The sequence below is a fragment of the Magnolia sinica genome, chromosome 10, assembly GCF_029962835.1.
Source record: "Magnolia sinica isolate HGM2019 chromosome 10, MsV1, whole genome shotgun sequence".
NCBI lineage: Eukaryota > Viridiplantae > Streptophyta > Magnoliopsida > Magnoliales > Magnoliaceae > Magnolia > Magnolia sinica.
This window is the reverse complement of record NC_080582.1, coordinates 44,141,949-44,162,998: the sequence shown is the minus strand read 5'-3', so window position 1 is coordinate 44,162,998 and position 21,050 is coordinate 44,141,949. Positions and strand designations below refer to the sequence as shown.

The following is a 21,050-nucleotide window of genomic DNA, read 5'->3' as shown; positions in this document are numbered from 1 at the left end:
ACATGGATTAAACAATCATGGTAGGGCTCACAAAAGTTTTGGATCAAGCTAATATATATTTTTTCATTTCATCCAATTTTTTACACCTAATATATCAATAGGTTAGATGTCAAATAACCATTACAGTGGGCCCTAGGAGGTTTTTAACAGTGGACATTCAATCAAAAAAAATTTCCATGGTGTGGTCCACCTGAGATTTATATCTATCTCATTTTCAGGATTAAGTCATAAAATTATCTTTTAAAATGGATGGACGGCGTGAATAAAACACATACATCGTGGTGGGGTCCACATTGCATCGACTACTAGCAACCTAGCTAGTGGCAGCGTAACTAGCCAAACCACGTACATTTCTGGATGGAAGCGGATTACGTATAGAGTAACTCGGTACCCTAAGCGTACTAAGTAAATCCTGTGGGGCCCACCATGATTTATTTATTTATTCACTATCCCACTCTTTTCTATGGTGGGTCCACTTGAACTTTGGATCTGCCTCGTCAGTCAGATGCACCATTCCATGGTGGGCCACGAGCTTAAAAATAAAGTCAATCCATGACTTGGGTGGGCCACACCACATACTATAGTTGAGAGGGTTACCCTCCCATTAAAACATTCATAATCATTTATTGGGCCCACCTAGATGTGGTTCATAGATCCAGCCCATTCATTATGTGTGTCCCACTTGGATGAGGAGTCAGACCAAGTTTCATACACATCCAAAACTCATGTGGGCCCCACCAAATGCTTTTATATATTTTGGGGATGTCTTCGCATAGTTTTAGATGTTATGGCCCACCTGAGTTTCGTATATGACTGATTTTTGGACTTAAAGGGGACACATCAAATGCATGGTGTTGATGTTCTACACACATCATGGTGGGGCGCACGCAGATTAACCTTATGAGAAGTTCCTATGAGGTGACTTTATAGTACCATTTCACTATTTAGGTAACTCCTTCATGGGTGTTACTCTAACCATGTAGGGCCCACCTTGATATATTTTATGTATATCGACACTGTCCATTCACTCTATTTTACTTATCATTACCCTCAATTTGACTAGTTACTCACCTCGATCATACTACATATGAGAAAGATATTGGGCAAACAAGATTGATCAACAATTTAAGTGAATTTTGATTTAAACATCTGAAGTTATTTACTCTTCATGTCCGGACTGATCAGATTGTCCAAAAACAGTTAAAGGTTGTTCATAATATCAAAAATATATAAATTAATAGAAAACACAAACATCAGCTTGATCCAAAACTTCTATGGCCTCTAAGAAATTTTAAATGGTAGAGGTTCAATCACACTATTTCCTATGGTGTGGTCCACTTGAGCTTTGGATATGCTTCCTTTTTGTTTTTTAGACCTCAAATTATCTGTTAACATGGATGAATAGAGTGGATAAAATAAATAAATAACGATGAACCCCACAGAATTTACTTTGGTAAAGGTAACGAGTAACTCACTTAAATGTAGTGGAGAAAGGTTTCCTTAAAACATTCATAATCATATATTGGGCCTGCTTAAATGTGATTCACATATCCAACCCACTCATTATGTGTGTCCCAATTGGATGAGGGGTCAGACCAAGTTTCAACCGCATCCAAAACTCATGTGGGCCCCACTAAATGCTTTTATATTTTTTAGGATGTCTTCACATTGTTTTAAATGGTATGGCCCACTTGAGTTTCGTTTACCGATGATTTTTGAGATATCTCATAACCTAAAGTGGACACATCAAATCCACGGTGTTGATGTTCGACAAACATCATGATGGGGCGCACAAAACTTACTAACATCAATTCTTAGCTTCTCATGAGGTCAGTAAGTTGGGTCACAATTTTAACCAGAATATTTGGCCCATTTTACGTGTCTAGTCCATTCACTCCATTTTACTATCAATACTCTCAATTTGACTAGTTACTCGCCTCAATTTTAACCAGAATATTTGGCCCATTTTACATGTCTACATATGAAAAAGATATTGGGCATACAATATTGATCAACAATTTCAGTGAAATTTGATTTAAACATCTGAAGTTATTTACTATTCAATTTGAACTGATTAGATTGTCCAATAACGATTAAAGGTTCAACTAGTGGATGTGCCTAATAATTTAGTAATTTTATTTTTCACAAATAAATTTAACATTTTTTTTTCAAAATGTATAATTTTTTTACTCTTTTAACTAAATATCATTTTTATTATAAATAAATTTAACATTTTTTTTTTTTACAAAATTTAGTTTTCTTCTTTAAAATATATATTTTTTTACAATTTGTCAATTTTTTCACAATTTTGTTTAATTTTTTAAATTTTCTTTTTCAAAATATCACTTTTGTTATATAAATTTTTAATTTTTCTTTTCAAAATACAAAATCTAGTTTTCTTTTTTAAAATATATATTTTTTTACAATTTGTCAATTTTTTCACAATTTTGTTTAATTTTTTAAATTTTCTTTTTCAAAATATCATTTTTTTAAATATCACTTTTGTTATATAACTTTTTAATTTTTCTTTTCAAAATACAAAATCTACTTTTCTTTTTTAAAATATATATTTTTTTTTACAATTTTTCAATTTTTTCACAATTTTGTTTAATTTTTAAAATTTTCTTTTTCAAAATATCATTTTTTAAATATCACTTTTCTTATACAACTTTTAAATTTTTCTTTTCAAAATACAAAATCTAGTTTTCTTTTTTAAAATATATTTTTTTTTTACAATTTGTCAATTTTTTCACAATTTTGTTTAATTTTTTAAATTTTCTTTTTCAAAATATCATTTTTTGAATATCACTTTTCTTATACAAGTTTTTAATTTTTCTTTTCAAAATACAAAATCTAGTTTTCTTTTTTAAAATATATATTTTTTTATAATTTGTCAATTTTATTTAATTTTTTAAATTTTCTTTTTCAAAATATCATTTTCTTATCGAAATTCTTTTTTTTCAAAATTATCAACATTATTCAAAGTTCTTAATTTTTTTTTCAAAATCTAGATTTTTATAAAATTACATGTTTTTTCAAAATCTAAAAATTTTTCTTAAACATTGTTAGTTATTTTTCTAAGCCTTTTAACTCTTTTTTTTTTTTTTCGAAATTCATAAATTTTTTTGTTCTTAATTTTTGACTTGACCATTAGAGACGGTTTAGGACCGTCTCTAACGCAGACGGTCTTTGACAGTCTCAAATGACCAGTATAAGACGGCTAAGGACCGTCTCTAATAGAGACGGTCTTTGACAGTCTCAAATGGAGACTGCTAAGGACCGTCCCTAATACAGACTATTTTTTACTGTCTCATTAAACCAGTAAAAGATGGCCGATGACCGTCTAAAATTGAGACGGTCTTTGACAGTCTCAGATTACCAATAAAAGATGGCCAATGACCGTCTCAAATGACCGCATATGAGATGGTCAAAGACCGTCTCTAATAGAGATGGTCAAAGACCGTCTCTAATAGAGACGGTCCTTGACAGTCTCAAATGGAGACAGCTAAGAACCGTCCCTAATATAAACTATTTTTGACAGTCTCAGATTACAGTAAAAGACGACCAATGACCGTCTCTAATTGAGACGGTCCTTGACAGTCTCAAATTACTAGTAAGAGACGGCCAATGACCGTCTCTAATATGGACAGTCTTTGACCGTCTCAAATGGCTGCATATAAGACAGTCAGAGATCGTCTCTTATTCCAAACGGTCAATGGCCGTCTTTTATCCGCAGTTAACGACGGTTTTTGACCGTCTTAAATGATTTGTGGACGTTCAAATTTTTAAGACAATATTAAGGACGGTCAAAGGCCATCTAAAAGTTTAGAGACAGTTTACGGCCGTCTCTAAAGCATCTTTAAACCAAGCAATTTTAGAGACGGTCCAGAACCGTCTCTAAATCCGTCATTTTTTTCCATTTTTCACGTAGTAGAAGTCCCTTATAATAGACCCCATACCCTGCGATACTACGTACTATCATCCCGACTTCACACTTTAGCTTGGTCATTTCATTCGCACGCATATTGCATTACATTCGCGGCATATGACATTTTGGATTGCTATGTTTCTGCGTTTATATTGCCTAAATGAGGTTGACAATATTTGTGGACTCATCTGGATTTCCATATTGCATTATATCCACATTATATGATATTTGACTCATTATATCTCCACATTGTATAACTGATCTACATTGCTTTCTCAGTATATGATATTGACTTATTATGTTTTTACATCGCATAGTCTGGATAAGGCTGATGGTATTTATGGACTTACCGACATGTTTTCGCATTTCTCTGATATTGCATACTTGACACTTACCTTGCGTACACACTTACACCACCCTCTAAGCTTTCTATAAGCTTATGCATGATAGATGCGTGTAGGTGGCGTTAGGTCGCAACAACGTTGAGCTTGGAGCTTGCAGCTGTCTTCTGGAGCTTTGATTTTTGACATATGTATCTTCCCTTTCAGCACTGTATTCAACTATTTGTATTAGTGGATATGTGATGATGATGTTGTCTTTGTGATTTGGGTAAACTTGTGGTTATGCTTCTTACGAGATAAATGTACATTGAAAAATCCTATTTCTGGGATCCTAGGATCTAAATCTGGCGTACGGGCGCTGGGAGCCAAGAATGGGGTACTACAGAGGTTGTCGGCACCGGATTCAGTGATCGAAAATTCTGTGAGCCTGGTTTCCGAGTTTGGGGTATGACACACACGATTGCTGGACAAGTGTCTGTAGACCACAAGGAGCAAGAACATGGAAAATTTCTAAAAACAGAACGAGGGAGGAACGATTACAATAATCATCAAAACGTGGGAAACGTCTAGAATAATGGAGTGACGTTATAAATAAAAGATCAAGCAAGCCTAAAAATTCATCTCACACCAACCCAAAAAAAATCAGCAAATCAAATTATCTTTCATATCTTTCAAAATGTCTTGCAGATTTACATTCTATAGTGTAATCGTCTTTCCTTATCAAGTAAATTTCTTTCTTTAGCATAATCATTTACTTTCCGCACTTGCCATTTAGCTTAATTCATAACTTAAAGTACAATAGCTGATAATTGTAATTGTAATCGGAGCACTCTCCAGTGGTCAATAACAATCGATTATAAGTTTCTCTTCTTATTCCGCTCAGTCTGTATTGAGAAAGTCCTTTTGTATAGAAGGCGAAGAAATAACCCATCATCAGAGGACGAACCCCACCCTCTGACTATCGCCTGATCAATTTACACTTTGAGCGAGTGGCTAAATAGACGACTGATCTCCTCAAACTTTGGTCATGCTCTATGTCTGCCTACTTTAGCGCTCGGGATCATTGTTGTTCGGTTTGAATTGGAACCGCAATCCCAATTCTGGCACGCTTGTGCACCACTCGTGCCGGAGAAGGATCACAAAAACCATAGCAAACAATTTTTTGGCACACCCAGTGGGACATCTATTTGTTTAAACTACCGGTCTAGATGTTTCCAATAATGGAGAGAAGAAGCAGTATAATTTTTGAAAACGAACTTGCAACACCAACTGCACTACCCCTGGGGGATGATGTGCAGGTTCAGGCACCCCCGGGTGAAATTAATTTGAATATTAACCTAGCTGGAAATCACGCTGGACCATCCACAGCTCACCCCATCCTTCCGGATGAAGTATCAATGGTATTCAGGGATGTTCATACAAGCATCCAAATGGTGCAGACGAGAGAGCTCATTCAGAGTAGTTCCGTCAACAGGCTAAAAGTACTAATTGTTACATGGCCATCCAGACTAAGTCTATGCAATGATTGTTAGCCATAATGACGGAGAGAACACATCCAACACAACAACATAATGGGAGTTCGGTCAATAATGTTGCCCCATTCCCACCGACATTATCATTACAACGCAACTCACCACTTATTCCTCCCCCAGAGGTTAGGAATGCGCCACCTCCTGCGGAGGTCAGGCGACCTAAGCATGAGGTTAGAAATTTTGAAAATAGAAATCAAGGACCACCAGTTGGGTTCTACCACCGCAAGGTTCTAGGTTTCAGAGAATTTTAATTGATTTGGTCCAAATCATCCGCCAGTCGTGGAACCTCAACAAATCGATCGCGACCAAATACTACAAATTGTGCATGAAGTTGATGGCCAAGTGCTAGGCCACAACGCTATTCCTACATATCACATACCATATCCTGAATGGGTGGATCGGAAACACCCATTGCCGAGGAATTATCAACCGGATTTCACCTTATTTTCTAGCAAGCATGGTCAGTCAACTATCGAACACATCGGCTGGCTCACCATGCAATGTGGCGAGCTAGCCAACAATGATTATTATAAATTACAGTTATTTGGTCACTCATTGACTACCGCAGCCTTTACATGGTATTCGAACTTGTCGCCAAATTCAATACACACCTAGTAAGAATTGGAAGAGAAATTACATGCTCAGTTTTTTCTCTAGGAATAGAGATATAAGTATGACCGATCTCGCACTGTTTCTACAACTGCCTAGGGAATCCTGCGAAAGTTATATTCTGCGGTTCAAGCAGGCGAAAAGCCGCTGTAAGGTAGTCATGACCGAGGTTGAATTCGTGCAGCTTGCGCAAGACGGCCTAGAATACAAACTTCATAAAAAGTTTGTGAGCACGGAATTTGTCGATTTGTATGACCTTACTAAGGTCTCTCATTACGAGGAGTTTCTTAAAGAGGGGACTAGACAAGCAAATTCGTCAATTGGAACGTATTACAATGATCCTAATTACAAAATTGTAATTGCTAAAGTAGTGGCTAGAAAGCCATTAGTATGCTCGGTGTTGGCCAAGGCAGAATCGACTGGCCCAGCAACCCAGAAGGCTCAGAAAGTATATACCTTTGATATTACTCGGGCCAAAGAAATCTTTGACTTCATGTTAGAAGCAATGTTTATAAAGGTTCCTATCAATCACAAAATAAATTTGGTCAACGAGCTATAAAAGGTCGATTATTGCAAATGGCATGGATCTCGATCTTATTCCACTAATAAGTGTGTTATTTTCAAGAATCTCATTCAAGATCACATCAACCGTGGATTACTGAAATTTTCAGAAAAGGAAAAGGAGGCCATGCTGATTGATACTGACCCATTCCTGACCGGCATGGAGACAAACATTATCACGGCTGATTTGAGAGATCGACCTCAACCGAAAGTCGAGCTTGGTCCAGGAAATCCATGTGGAACACACGGTCGATACACACCAAGACGACGATGGGCATCTCACTATCAGGACATGTGCAGTTGAAGGAACAACAAAAAATCACAGTTATGTGATTGCTGCACTCGAGATATCCCTTCACAATCGAGAGATCATCACGAGCTGGGAAATTTCAACCCTGGTCACAATCGAGATCATCAGAGGTTGAGGCAATCAACATCCAACCACTAATCGCGGTAGGGGTCGCCTTTGACTAGGATGGTCAAACCCTTGACTATGCGAGAAGGATTATGGAATAGCTCACAGACCCACAGACCCAAAGTTCCCAGTGGTACCAGAAATTTTGACCAAAACCCAAACGCCAGTGGCAGAGGAACATAGCCGCAACGAGAAGAGAAAGAGAAGGGGGTGAAGTGCCTTCTCAACCGGAGCCCAGGATACCGCGTCCATTTTGGAAAGCACCCTCACCTGACGAACAAGTGGCTATAAACACGATCGAAGTTGTGATGCCACTGACTATTTGAGAAAGGAAAAAGTCTCTCAAAAGCATGGAAGAATCGAGAGGCTTTAAAGAAGAAGACAACCCTGGTAGCCTATCGGATTACTTCAGTAAGGATTGCTTCCCCATAGAGGAATGGTTCCCTGACGAACTCGCATACACTGCAGATATGTTAAGGGATACAGCAGCGAATTTGTCGGTCAAACCCACAGTCAACAAATACCCTAGTCAGACTCATGATATCGAGTCTGATACACTAGGGGTGAAAAGGTTTGGGCAGCAACATTGTGTTTGGTTCGTTGCCACTTACGGTGTTTCATTACAACATGGTACTTACTTTGCCATCTAATTTTCAGGCAAGGGCAACTTAGCTAAACAAAATGCCTAGGGATGTAGAAGAATACATTTCCCCAGTTATTATACAACATGCCTCTTTTCCTTATGAAGAAGCGAAATAAGACAAGGCATTGCATATTAATAGGGTCATTGTAGCGACTGATGGTATCACCGACAGAGTAATTATAGATAGACCCGCCACTGACATAACGCAACATCTCAAGCTTTTGTATATATCCACTCATTTAGATGGATGCCGTGTTACTAGAATTTTGGTAGACAATAGGGCCGCGGTAAATTTGTTACCAAAGAGAATGATGGCCAAATTGGGAAAAACCATGACTGACTTGATTCCATTTGAGGTCACCGTTAATAATTTTGTTGGTCATGTTACCAACACACATGGTGTCCTATCAGTCGCTCTCATATAGGCACCACATCTGTCCTGGCATCGTTTTTTGTAGTTGGCACGCCATCAAGTTACAATGCTTTATTAGGGAGAGATTGGATTCATTCCTTCACATGCATCCCATCTTCTCTTCACCAGTTCGTCATTTTCTGGAATCAGGATAGGGTCGAGCTTGTCCTGGCTAATAATAAACCTTTTCTACCCACATCAAATGCTAATGAGGCTTATTATTATGGCAAAGAAATAGGGCCCATTAGGTTCACCGGAAGAAATAAATACGGACGACCGACTGGGATTATAGTAAAGAAGAATCTAGGTAGCATTGTGCAAGCAATACGATCTAGGAAAACGAGACTTAGATGAAGGACATTGTCCTTTATCGGCTGGTTACCCGTTGTGTTATCGAAAAGATATCATGATTGTGACAGCTGAAGGAATAGTATGTGGGGCCAACTTCGCGGCCAGAATTGAAAAGGCCAAGCTAAGAGTCCCCCGCGGGGGGTGAATAGGATTATGCCAAATTAAAATTTTTAATGCGGAATAAAAAAGAAATAAATAAAGATAGCACTTATCAATTTAAATAGCATAAATGAATAGCAACCTCAAATGCACAAGTATTGAGAGGTTGATACAAATGTTGTTCTAAGGACAACCTTACACCAAAAACCAATGACTTATGGTAGGACAACCTGATTTCTAGAACGGTCTATGTATCAAAATTCCAAACAAATATAGAGGAATAAAAAATAAAACAGAAATAAATTTCTATTGCTATTACAACATTCACCACATGTGCAGATAATAAATTACAATCATTCTCCATAAAGGCTTAAAGAGAAATTACAACATTCACACAAAGCCACAATCAACCATCCACCACAACACCAAAAGTTATAGTGGTTCGCTTGTGTGTATACCAACTGTCCACACAACTACTCCACTCCCAATATCCTCACCCTCGAGATATTGGTGTTCACTATAAAATAGGTTTTTCAAGGTTCACCTAAAACCTTCACAATTGTGTCTTTCAAGTGGGCTTACACAATTCAAAAACCCCACACTTTGAGATTTTCTGGAACACCTCAGACAAACCAAGAAAGGAAAGAGAGGTTTTTTTGACATAACCTTAAAAACAAAAAAGAGATTTACAAAAACATAAATATATTTATCTGGATATTCTCATTTGATGAAGCCTGGTAAAACCAATTCGGAGTAAATGTTCAATGTCCACACTCACTTATGAAAGGGTTCTTAGATCTAAATGATTTTTAGATTAAATCACCTTGGGCTAGCTTGATTTGATTTTGATCTCAAGAAAGGGGAAAACTTAAATCCCTTCTTCAATTAAGATTGGAATAGAGAATTCAAAATAAAATGCAAAAAGCTAAATTAAAGAGAATATTAAATGAACACAATATAGCTTAAGAATATCACAAACTTATCTCTCAGAGTGGTGTCTTGAATTTTTCTTGAATGACTTACCAAACTCTAAAATTCGTGCTCAATTTATAGGTACAAATACTATTCACTCGACTGGCCCAGTGGTCAGCTCAACTAGTCGAAGGACCAACAAAATTTTAAATATTTTGGGCTTGATAAGATAAGACTGTTCCTCGACTGGTCGAGTGCCTTGCTCGACTGGTCGAGCCCTGCACTCGACTGGTTGAGTGGGACCAAGAATGATTGCTGGACTTTGAGTTGAGCCTGCTCGACTGGTCGAGCAGTGTTCACTCGACTGGTCAAGTAGTCTCCAGGACTGGTCGAGCAGTCTCTAAGATTGGTCGAGGGTCCAACAGAAAATTTTAAAAATTAGTAACAAACCTTGGACTGGTCGAGGGAATTCTTGGACTGGTCGAGCCAGTGCTTGGACTAGTCAAACATAGGCTAGGACTAGTCGAGAAAAAGCCTATAAAATTATATATGACCCAATATTAGTATGCAATCAATATGACCTAACCTATGGTCAATCCAGGGTCATTCATACCTTATCGGTGAAAATTGAACATTAAAACATCGTTCGCTTCGGTTGATAGTTTAGCTTAAAGTACTTTGAAGCTTGTCATCTTGAAGTACTTTGAAGTTGAGCATGTATTTTTAAGTAATGCACACTGTCTTGACATTGTTGAAGCTTGAAAACTTGATCTAGTACTTGATGTTGTACTTGAATCTCTTATTCTTGTACTTGAACTTCTTAAACTTGAATTTGAGATGCTTGATCTTGAATTTGAACTTCTTGAATGTAGGCAATGATGATATAAAGTTGAGCTACACAAGATACAGATTCCAAGAGGTTTTGGCACTATAAAATTCGATAAATATAGGAGCTAGATAAGATAGCATTTACAAGAATAAAGAGGCTTGAAGAAATCTTGAGAGAAATTGACGAAGGTGTCTTTGTAAATTTAACAGATCTAAACGAATAGGCCAAGGAAGACAGCTTGGGGATGGAAGATATATCAACCAGGAGAAGCATAAGAGCATCGACCATAAGTTCAAGACCCGCTGGACGAAATACATCTGGGGATGGATCAGAACCCAAGACCCACGTTTATAAGCAATCTGTTACGACCGCCTGAAAGGGATAAAGTAATAAGTTTGCTGCAAGAATTTGCGGATTGTTTGCATGGGACTATCAAGATATGCCAGGACTGGATAGATCTTTGGTTGAGCACAGGTTGCCCACTAAAGAGGGGCATCAACCATACAAACGGCCTCGAAGACGGATGACAACCGAAGTCACTTTTAAGATTAAAAAAAAAAGAAAAAAGAAAAAAAGAGAGAGATCGAATCACGCTTGAAGGCCGGGTTCATTCGACCGATCAAATATGCTGAGTGGATGTCAAACATATTCCCAGTAATGAAGAAGAATGGTGAGTTGAGAGTGTGCATTAATTTCAGAAATTTGAACTTAGCCACACCTAAAGATGAATATCCCATGCCTGTGGCTGATTAATTAATCGATCGGGCAGCTGGGCATGGGATTGTGTCCTTCTTGGATGGGCATTTAGGGTACAATCAAATTTATATAGCTCTAGACAATGTGCCAAAGACCGCATTCAGATGTCCCAAACCTTTAGAGACTTACTGCTAGGTGGTAATGCCTTTCGGTTTGAAGAATGCAAGCGCTGCATACCAAAGAGAAATGAATGCCATTTTTTCATGATATGATTGGTCGCTTTATAGAAGTCTATATAGACGATGTAGTCATTAAAGTTGATCGATGCGAGAGAGCATCTAGAGCACTTGCACAAGTCTTTCAAACGTATGAGACTTCATAAACTGAAAATGAACCCTATGAAGTGTGCTTTCGGGGTATCAGCTAGTAATTTCTTAGGATTCCTTGCACATCAGAGAGGAATTGAAATCAATTAGAACAAAGCTCAGGCTATGATCGATGCACGACCACTAGGGAATAAGGCTGAGTTACAGAAGTTCCTGGGCCACCTCAATTTCTTACGACATTTCATATCTAACTGTACATGCAAGACTAATGTGTTTTCCTTGTTATTAAAATTGAAACAGGGAGACGAGTTTGTACGAGAAGCATAACATCAGCTGACTTTCAATCGAATCAAGGAATATCTGATGAAGCCACTTGTGTTAATGCCTCCTATCAAGAATCGACCGCTTAAGTTATATATAGTTGCTTCCCTAGGGTCGATCGGAGCCCTTTTAGCACAAGAGGATGACTTATGAAAATAAAGAGCAATATACTATTTAAGCCGAGTGTTGCTCAATGTAGAAACGTGGTATTCGACCATGGAAAATTTGTGTCTGTCCTTATATTTCACAGCTACCAAGCTTAAACATTACTTGTTGGCCAAAAGAGTTAATGTGATATCCATAATTGATCTAGTAAAATATATGTTAAATCGGCCTATTTTAAGCGACCATATTGGTAAATGGGTATTGGTGTTATCTAAATTTTACTTGATTTATTTGTCGCAAAAAGCAATAAAAGGTAGAGCCATAGCAGAGTTTTTGGCTAGTCATCCATTGAATTTGGAGGAACAAATCCCAGCAGGCATTGCGGATTCATATTATGTGCAACTCACACCCTGGAAGCTAATCTTTGATGAGTAGAGAACAAATGAAACATTTGGGGCTAGTATAGTGTTGATCGCTCCCAATGGAAATCGTCAAGAGTTTGCAATTCAGTTAGAATTCGAGTGTACTAACAATCAGGTCGAATATCAGGCTATGATAATCGACCTCGAAATATTGTTAGAATTACGTGTGAAGGACGTAATGATCGTCAGCGTTCACAATTGGTGATAAATCAGATGGCGGGATTGTTTAAGTGCACCAGTCCATCCTTATTACCATATTACGCTGTAGCCATCCAATTGCTCAAACGATTCAATGATGTCTAATTGATGCATGTCACTCAGAATTAAAATGTGGATGCCAATGAAACCATGCAATTGGCAAAAGGTCTTGAGACATGGAAGGGAGCAGCCAGTTGGTCGATCACAGTTCAAAAAAGATCATTACCCTCTGTTTTCCAAAGGGGAAGTATAAAAAAAGTCTATCTGATGCTCCCCTTATGGGTTACTTGCAAATCCTCGAACTAAGGTCGATAGAAGTACAAGGAGATCGGCCGTTAATTATGTTATGGTCGATAATGAATTATATCGAAAAGGGGCCTATGGAGTTTTGCTTCACTCTTTGTCGAAAAATGAAGCCTTGTCAGTCATGAAAGGAGTCCATGAGGGTGTTTGCAGTTGTAGGGCTCACTAGGCAAGAAGGAAAATGAGGCTTATTCTTAGGTGTAACGGATACTTTTGGTCAGAAATGATGGCCAATTGTGTCTAATATACGAAAGGTTGTGGCACTTGCCAAAGAAATGGGCCAGTTCAACATGTACCTGTGATCGAATTGCATCCTATCATAAAGTCATGGCCATTTCGAGAATGGGCAATCAACTTGATTGGGCAGATCCACCCACCTTTGACCAAGCTGGATTTGTTCATCATCATTGTGACTGATTACTCTACCAAATGGGTTGAAGCGAAACCCATGAGGAAAGTCGGTCATGAAGACATCATTAGTTTCATAAAAGCTAACATCATTCATCGTTTTGGTGTACCAGAGTCTATTACAAAGGACCAAGGTGCTACTTTCTCGGCCAAAGAAGTGTGTGCCCTTACTGACTGATATGATATAAAGATCTTTCACTCAACCCCATACTATGCTCAGGCTAATGGTCAGGCCAAGGCTAGCAATAAGGTAATCAAGAATATTTTGAGGAAAATGATACGAGGAAATCCATGTGAATGACATCTTAAGTTATCTGAGGCTTTGTGGGCTTACAGGGTAACACCTCATACCAGTACAAGGGTCATTCCATTCGGGTTGGCTTATGGACACGAAGCAGTTTTACCCTTAGAGGTCATGGTCCCATCATTACGAGTCACGCATCAATCTCAATTGAGCCCGCCCGAGTTCATGGAAGCAATGTTGGCCGAACTTGAGGGATTGGATGAGACTCGTGTCAAAGCTCTTAATTCAATAATGGCCAACAAAGCGGCCGTCGCTCGAGCATACAATAAAAAGGTTAAAGGAAAGGCTTTCAAAGAGGGAAATACAGTCTGGAAGATGGTTCTGCCCATCAGCCAGAAGGACCGAGCGTTAGGAAAATGGTCCCATACATGGGATGGGCCATATATCATTGAAAATGTTCTAAGGGGAGGGGTTTACCTCCTTAAGGATTTAAGTGGCGATGTTGCACAAGAACCTATAAGCGGCAAATATCTAAAACAATACTTTCCTCCATTGTGGGAAGTCATTAGAAATTGAGCCGAGCCAATTTAGTAAGATAGATCAAATTTTCATTTAAATAAAAACCCTGAACAAGGGTCCATCAGAAATATTTAAATAAAGCCCCTGAGGTCATTAGTTGAACCCGCGCTAGGCAAGAAAGAATATATATATATATATATATATATATATATATTTGTGTGTGTGTGTGTGTGTGTGTGTGTGTGTGTGTGTGTGTGTGTGTGTGTGTGTATAATAAGGGAAAGGAAAGAGAGAGGCCAGACGATGAGGCTAACCCTTAGCCCATTTTGCATGCTCAAAAGCCCGAGTAGCTTCAAGCTTTGCGTCCCTTGCCATATTTCTCCTCTCACTCCAGGATGCTCCTTAGCTCATGAACTCCACTGCGGTGCGTTCAACATAAGCCAAACGGTCGTCAACGTCAGCTTATTCCAATTCGATCGACCGTCTCTTAGCCTCACTAACCTTAGCGCGCCCTTGATATAGGACTATCTGGGCCTCCATGAACATAACTAGCTCAGTGCTCTCTAACCGATCGCGGTTGGGATAAAGCCTGTTAGTATCAGCCAAGTCGTCAAAGAGCCTGTCGAGCAAACGCTTCATTGCCCGCAACATTTTTTATTGAACTCGTGTTCACGAGTCCAATGCAACTGGTTCATCCAAGCTTCTTTGGAACAGGCTGGCTACCGATTTAAAGCGGTCCTGCACTCTGCACTGAGGGATGACTACCGATTTAAAGTGGTTGTATAATGCTTAATCTCTACATCCGCTACCACGTATTCATCTCCGAGATGTCTGAGCTCGGAGAAGAGACTCAAGATCTCCTAAGGAGGTCGTTCTTTCTTAGGAACACTGTTAATATCCCTAAGAAATGAGAGACGTTCATTTGCTAAGGAGGAGCACGAGAAGGATTCTATACCTTTGTCAATGATTTCTTTTAGAATTTTTAAGGACAAAGTGAAATGATCCATTGAAGGTGAAATCTCTCTTGTAGGTATGTTGATTAAGGTTAGTCCACTTAATGCACAAGTATTGTTTTTATAGATTAAGATTATAGAGCAGCATTTAATGTGCACAATTGGCTAGGTGACAGTTGGCTACTCGATACTAAAGGAGCCATTCTCGGGATCATGGGAAGGTGGCGGGATAGGCGGAGCTTGTTTAGGAAGCATGGCGCGAATGCAAAATGATTAAATATCGTGTCCACATTTTGCAGGGCAAAACATGCATCACATAAGTTCGATGTGTGCCCACGACCGAGTTGCATCTTATCTTAAAGCCATGGCCTTTTCGAGGATGGGCAATCGACCTAATCGGACAGATCCACCCACCTTCGACTAAGCCAGATATATTCATTACAATAGCGACCGACTACCTTACCAAATGGGCCAAACCCATGAGGGAGATTGGTCATGAATGCCTTATCCTTATAATTACAATAAAATATGCAAAAGTTCTCTCGATCGGTCAAGGTTGTTTTATTTCATCAATTTGCTGGTTTTTAAACACATGGTTACATGAAATTGGGAAGCTTCTCTGTGAGTAAAGATAAAATTAGGGACAAGGCTGATTCATTACAAACTGCAAGAATAAGGAGGAAGACGATGGAGCGGACAAGTCATTGGTGAGGAAGATGGCCAAGATCAGATAATGATCACACATCTTTTTGCAACTGCAGCTTGTCCCCCCTCACCACATATTGTGTTCTCTCCCTTGGAGTATGCCGACCCACAAGTGCGCCAGAATGGTCGGCATAAGCAAGACGTCAGCTGAGATTCACATACTTTGATTCGGATGATCCAAGATCAGTCTTGCTGGAGATCGAACGGTCTTGATAACTGATAAAATGTTGCTGGGGACCTGGTCAATGAGACCACCCCTTTGATGTTTGGTTGGACTCGACCTGGGTAAAGCAGATGGATCTGAGCCAAGCCATCAACCAAGGTGTTAAGGGAAAGCCCCATCGACCATGACATCTCATTAATAGAGCAATATCCACGAGTCCCACATATTACGTTCTGTCGAGCCATCTCTTGATGGACAAGTAGAATCCCATATTCAGGGGTAAGGAATGATGGGCACAAAACATCAAAACGATCGAGCCTTGCTACTACATTTTCCTCCCCAAATCATCAAAGTGCTAGGCAAGCCTCCACGACCGTCTGAGTGGACTAGTTATCTACAAAAAGATCAACGATACTTTGGATGAAAAAGGAAACAATGAGCATGGAAGATTATGCGAAGGGGCCCAGTCCTAACGGTGAGCTTCCCTCCAGGAAGCCCAACATATATGGAAACAAATGTAGCAAAGGCTATTGGGCTAAGGGATTTATGAGGACCTGAGAGCCCAAGCCTCCCTTTTATAGATGAGATGGAGCAAAGAGGGAGTTAATGCACATAAAGAAACTGCGTTGTTTAGGCTTTTTAAGATGAAATGCAGTTGTTTCGGAGTCATTGGAATTCAGCGAAATTAACTTCTCTCGATGAGATATATCACTGTAAGCAAAGATATGGCAAGTACGATTGGAGATGGCCAAGTACTAAGTACTCATACCGCTACTTGGGGGTAAGTGAATCGCAAGATGATCGCTCATCCTATGCAGTGAGGTCAAGATAGAAAATATGCAATGTCTGAATGTTGACCAAGGGCTTGAAGTTTATTCTTTATCGTGCTGGTCATCGACCGCTCGGTTACGAGAAGAAAAAAATAAAAAAGCTAAAAATAGAAAAACAAGTCAGATCTTTAAGCTATCAAATTCTACTGAGAGGGCTTGCATCTCTGATTCATTTTTCTCTTTAGCGGACCCCCAGTAGTATCTCTCGTCAATGAAACATGGTAAGAAGTGAAGTAATTGATCAACACGAACATAAATGGAGTGTACTTCACTCTCGACTGCCTTTTTGTCAACATGGCTCGCCATTGACCGAGTTCGGTATAGGTGAATCTGTTCATCTATGAACTCCAGGTCCACTGGATCGGTCATTTCTTTCGCATAAAAGGTGTTACCTCGTTCTCGTAATTCATCCATCAGGCCGGAGCGGTAAGACTGCAACATCCTGAGCATCGATTAGTTGAATTGGTGTGCCTGAACACAACGTAAGTTGTTGTACCAGACTCTTTCATATTTGCCACTTATATCGAATGAATCCTTCATGACCGCATCTTACTGTTCTAGGTGACATGTGTGCACCCCGTGGAGATAATATGATTTTTTCGTAGTGATCTCCCATATCCGCTAATTTCCTCAGCTTTATGAGTAGACCCTTGAGTCTATCGTTTAAATCAGCGGAAGGATCAAGGTCGAGCGAACATGAAGCATCAGTAATGACTCTCCTTATGCCAAACGGCAAAAAGGAGAAAGAGAAGTCTTTCAACCCTTTGTCAAAAATCTCTTGAAGAAAGGACTCGGCTCTAACAATGAGGGAAGGTAGCTCAATAGCCATGGGAACGTTTAGATTTAAAAAGGTGATGATGAAATTGGAAGTTCAATGTTATTTAAATAGTGGATTCAAAAGCCCACTATCCGTAAAGAGTGTGGCTGGAGGGAGCTACACATTCCAGTTAGCTCGCGGTATGGGCGGTTGAGGCAAGATATACGGAAGCAGCCCACGTTCAACTAAAATTCAGGGAATGTTCTAGGAAGCGTAATTGTAGACAATTACTTAAGAAAATGAAAGTATCAAAAGTGGCTCGAGGGCCATTCATTCACATAAAAGTATTACATATCAGAAGATTAGAATTGTTGAAAGAATGCCTCAGCCATCACCATCCACTTTCTGGCTGTCCACAATAATGCTTCTCCCCTTACCGTTGATCGGGACGCCTGATTCATATCTTTTGCTTGTGAATGTGTTGTAGCAACCAACTGGGAAATCTCGTCCGCAATCTTGAGTTGCTTTGCACGTTTATCTGCCAAATGTTGTCTCAATGTGATCAGTTCAGCCTCCAAAGTCGTGATCCTGATCTCTAAATTCCCAATCCTCTTTTCAGAAGCTCTCACTGCAACATTTTTTGCCGTGAGTGTGCGGGCAACTTCTTGCGCACTGGCTTTCTTGAGGTCGGTGGCTTATTTCTCAACTTCAAGACGGCCGCTAACTGCCTTAGCTTGACAATACATGTCAAGTATACCCTAAAACCCTAGAAGAGACGATACCTTGATTGCCAAAGTTGGGTCTGGCTGGGACAACATGTATGTTGAATCGACCAATCGACCGATTTTGTCTGTCAACTCGGCATCAAAGGATTCAGATAGCCCTTTTTGGAGAAGCTTGTGTAACTCGGCCAATAAACTTTGAAAGTTATCATGGTAGAGAGGAGACTTTGTTGCATGCATATCTCCGACTAAAGCCTTCTCAAGTACAAAAAGAGCATCATTGACCAAAGAAAGATTAATGGAAGCAGATGCATCACCTCTAAGAATAGTTTTTGGAAAGGGAGGAAGAGGAGTCACGTCAATCGCTTCTATTTCGGTCAGTGCCGCCAGAGTCTCAACCGACGTGACTTCAGCTGGTTGCTTGACAGTGACCGATTGTTGTTCTGCTGTAGAAGGTAAAGCTTGTCCTACCACTTTTGTAGAAGTACTGACAACTGTCGCCTCTTCAGAGATGAGCTTCTCAGCCTCGACCAATCTTTTAGGCATTGCGATTATATTAGTTGTTGCAGACTCGGCCGAAGTCGAGGTTTCACCAATTAGTGTAGGTGACGAAGAAATTGTTGGGGCCAAAGTCAGCTTGAAAGGCCAGTTGGGGGAGATCAGGATTCTTTGTCGAACGATTGACGGAGGCAGAGAAGGAGTCTGTCATGCTCAAAGGGATATCTTCTACGTCGGTCGTGGTATCTGAATCCACTACCACCGTAGTCACAGGGGTAGGATCTCTGAGAATCACAGGAGTGATTACCACTGCAACCATTTCATCCATAAAAGTCGAGAGTACTGTAGCCAATGGAATCGCTAGTATCGCCTGCGTACACTACCCCCGAGCCAGTATTGATTTGGGTAATTCCTAAGTCACGAAAGGATTAAAACAAAGATGATGAGGGTAGGAGTGAGAATACCAATTCAAACAAAAGCATAAGTGAACGATCTCCACCTAAGTCAGATCGAATTGCTTGTTTGACTGGTAAGCCCTGAACGGATTTAGGATTCGTTATTATAGTCACCAACGGCCGAACAACAATAGGAAATGGTGACGGCTGAGGACGATAGGGTTTGAGATATTTTTTAAATGGAAGGTCAGGATCATCCAATCTCCCTTTGTCCTAAATCCATTTGTTAAAACATTTATTGAAATGAGCATCTTTATGCCACTACATGCCTTCAGCTATTTCTTCGAAATAATCTGTCGTGTCAAGATGAGGCCAATATTTTATTTTAAAATATTTTTCAAAAGTTGTAATAGCCTCAGCAGAAGAAGTGTCTGTTGGTTTTTTTAGCTCTCTTTAGTGGCCAAGGTTTTATTGGCGAAGGAGGTTTAGAAGGAACTGATTGCTGGAAAGAAAGAACAGGAGGATTTGGGGGAAGACTGATACCTCCCAAGTATGAAATCTTCCTTAGAGCCATCTGTTGAGGTCATGCGGCCACAAGAATGTCAAGATGCCTCTGGGTGATCTGTGGGACGTCTGGATAAGGAGCTTCGGCCTTCGAAACAGGAAGAGTAGCAACCAGCTTCGTCTTCTCTCTTGTTGTCCTTTTTGCAACATTAATTGAGGGAGGGGGAACACTTCTTTGCTTACTCTCCACCAGGCCTAGTTGGGAGCAAAGTTGAAGCAAAAGTTCTGTGGTGCTTCAACCGCCTAGGAACTTAGTGTATTGATGGTCCCACCACGATACAAAGCTAAAGCTTCTCATCACCTTAGGATATTCCGAGTAGATTGGGATTTGGAGGGCAACCGTTTCTTTACGATAAGCCAACTCGAGAGAGACATAGAGCTCCTCATCAGTAACTTTTATCCAATTAAAAGCAGGTTGATTGTTCGTTATATGAGTAAGAGGATACGGAATGTGCTGCACAAAGCCCAATTGAGGAGCGAACAGAGAAGGGTGATACTATTCGATCCCTGCCTTAGCATTCTTGCCTTTTTATTGTGCCACCAAAAGCCAAATCTCGGCTGACGACATAGTAGTTCCAAGAGTAATGAAGTCGGCCAATTGCATGCTCATCCTTGGGATCAAATTGCCCTGCGAAGGGCATGAAGGACAGACTGTTGTCGGAATTGTCGAGGGAGAAGAATCCTCGGAGATACTCATCGATCGTATTGTTCTCCAGAGCAATGTGAAGAATTCGGTCACCATACGAAGAAGACGATCGATCGGCATGTTCCTGACTGAAAAGTTATGGTCAGGAATACGCAACAAACCACATCTGCGTGAGCCATATAGGTCCTCCAGCCGAGTATAACCCTTTAACATTGACTTTATAGAGACCACTATACAGGTGACTGAGAACCAGTGGTGCTAGTGCTATTTGTTGTCCTTGAATGAGGCATTCAGCTGGGCGTTGACACACAAGAGATGGCATGACTTACTGGGCGTTGACACACAAGAGATGGCGACAGATCCAAAAAAGAAGGAAGGCAATATGCTCGATCTCCTTGACCAGTCCCTCGAATTTGCGGTACATGGTCATGAAATTGTTGTGCCCTTTGGCGTTCTTATTGGGGAAATTCTTGCGCTGTCTAACTTTAGCTTTTGCACGATAGACCATCCCAAAGGGCAATAGTTCAGTCAAATGGCAAATAGCTTTTATAGAGATGCTCATGGGACCGCAACCAAACATAAAAGTATTAGTAGAAGTGCTCCAAAAGGACGTCAAGGCAAGAAGCAGAGGAATGTTAGCTAA

The 21,050-nt window shown here is 39.8% G+C and overlaps 1 protein-coding gene across 1 annotated transcript; it reads left to right on the top strand.

The window, feature by feature from the left end:
• The first annotated feature begins 7,736 nt into the window (after window positions 1-7,736).
• LOC131217497 (uncharacterized) lies at window positions 7,737-14,231 on the top strand. The gene is made up of 2 exons (XM_058212432.1): window positions 7,737-7,981; window positions 13,748-14,231. Exons 1-2 carry the CDS (start codon window positions 7,737-7,739, stop codon window positions 14,229-14,231), a joined length of 729 nt encoding a protein of 242 aa, XP_058068415.1.
• The last annotated feature ends 6,819 nt before the right edge of the window (window positions 14,232-21,050 follow it).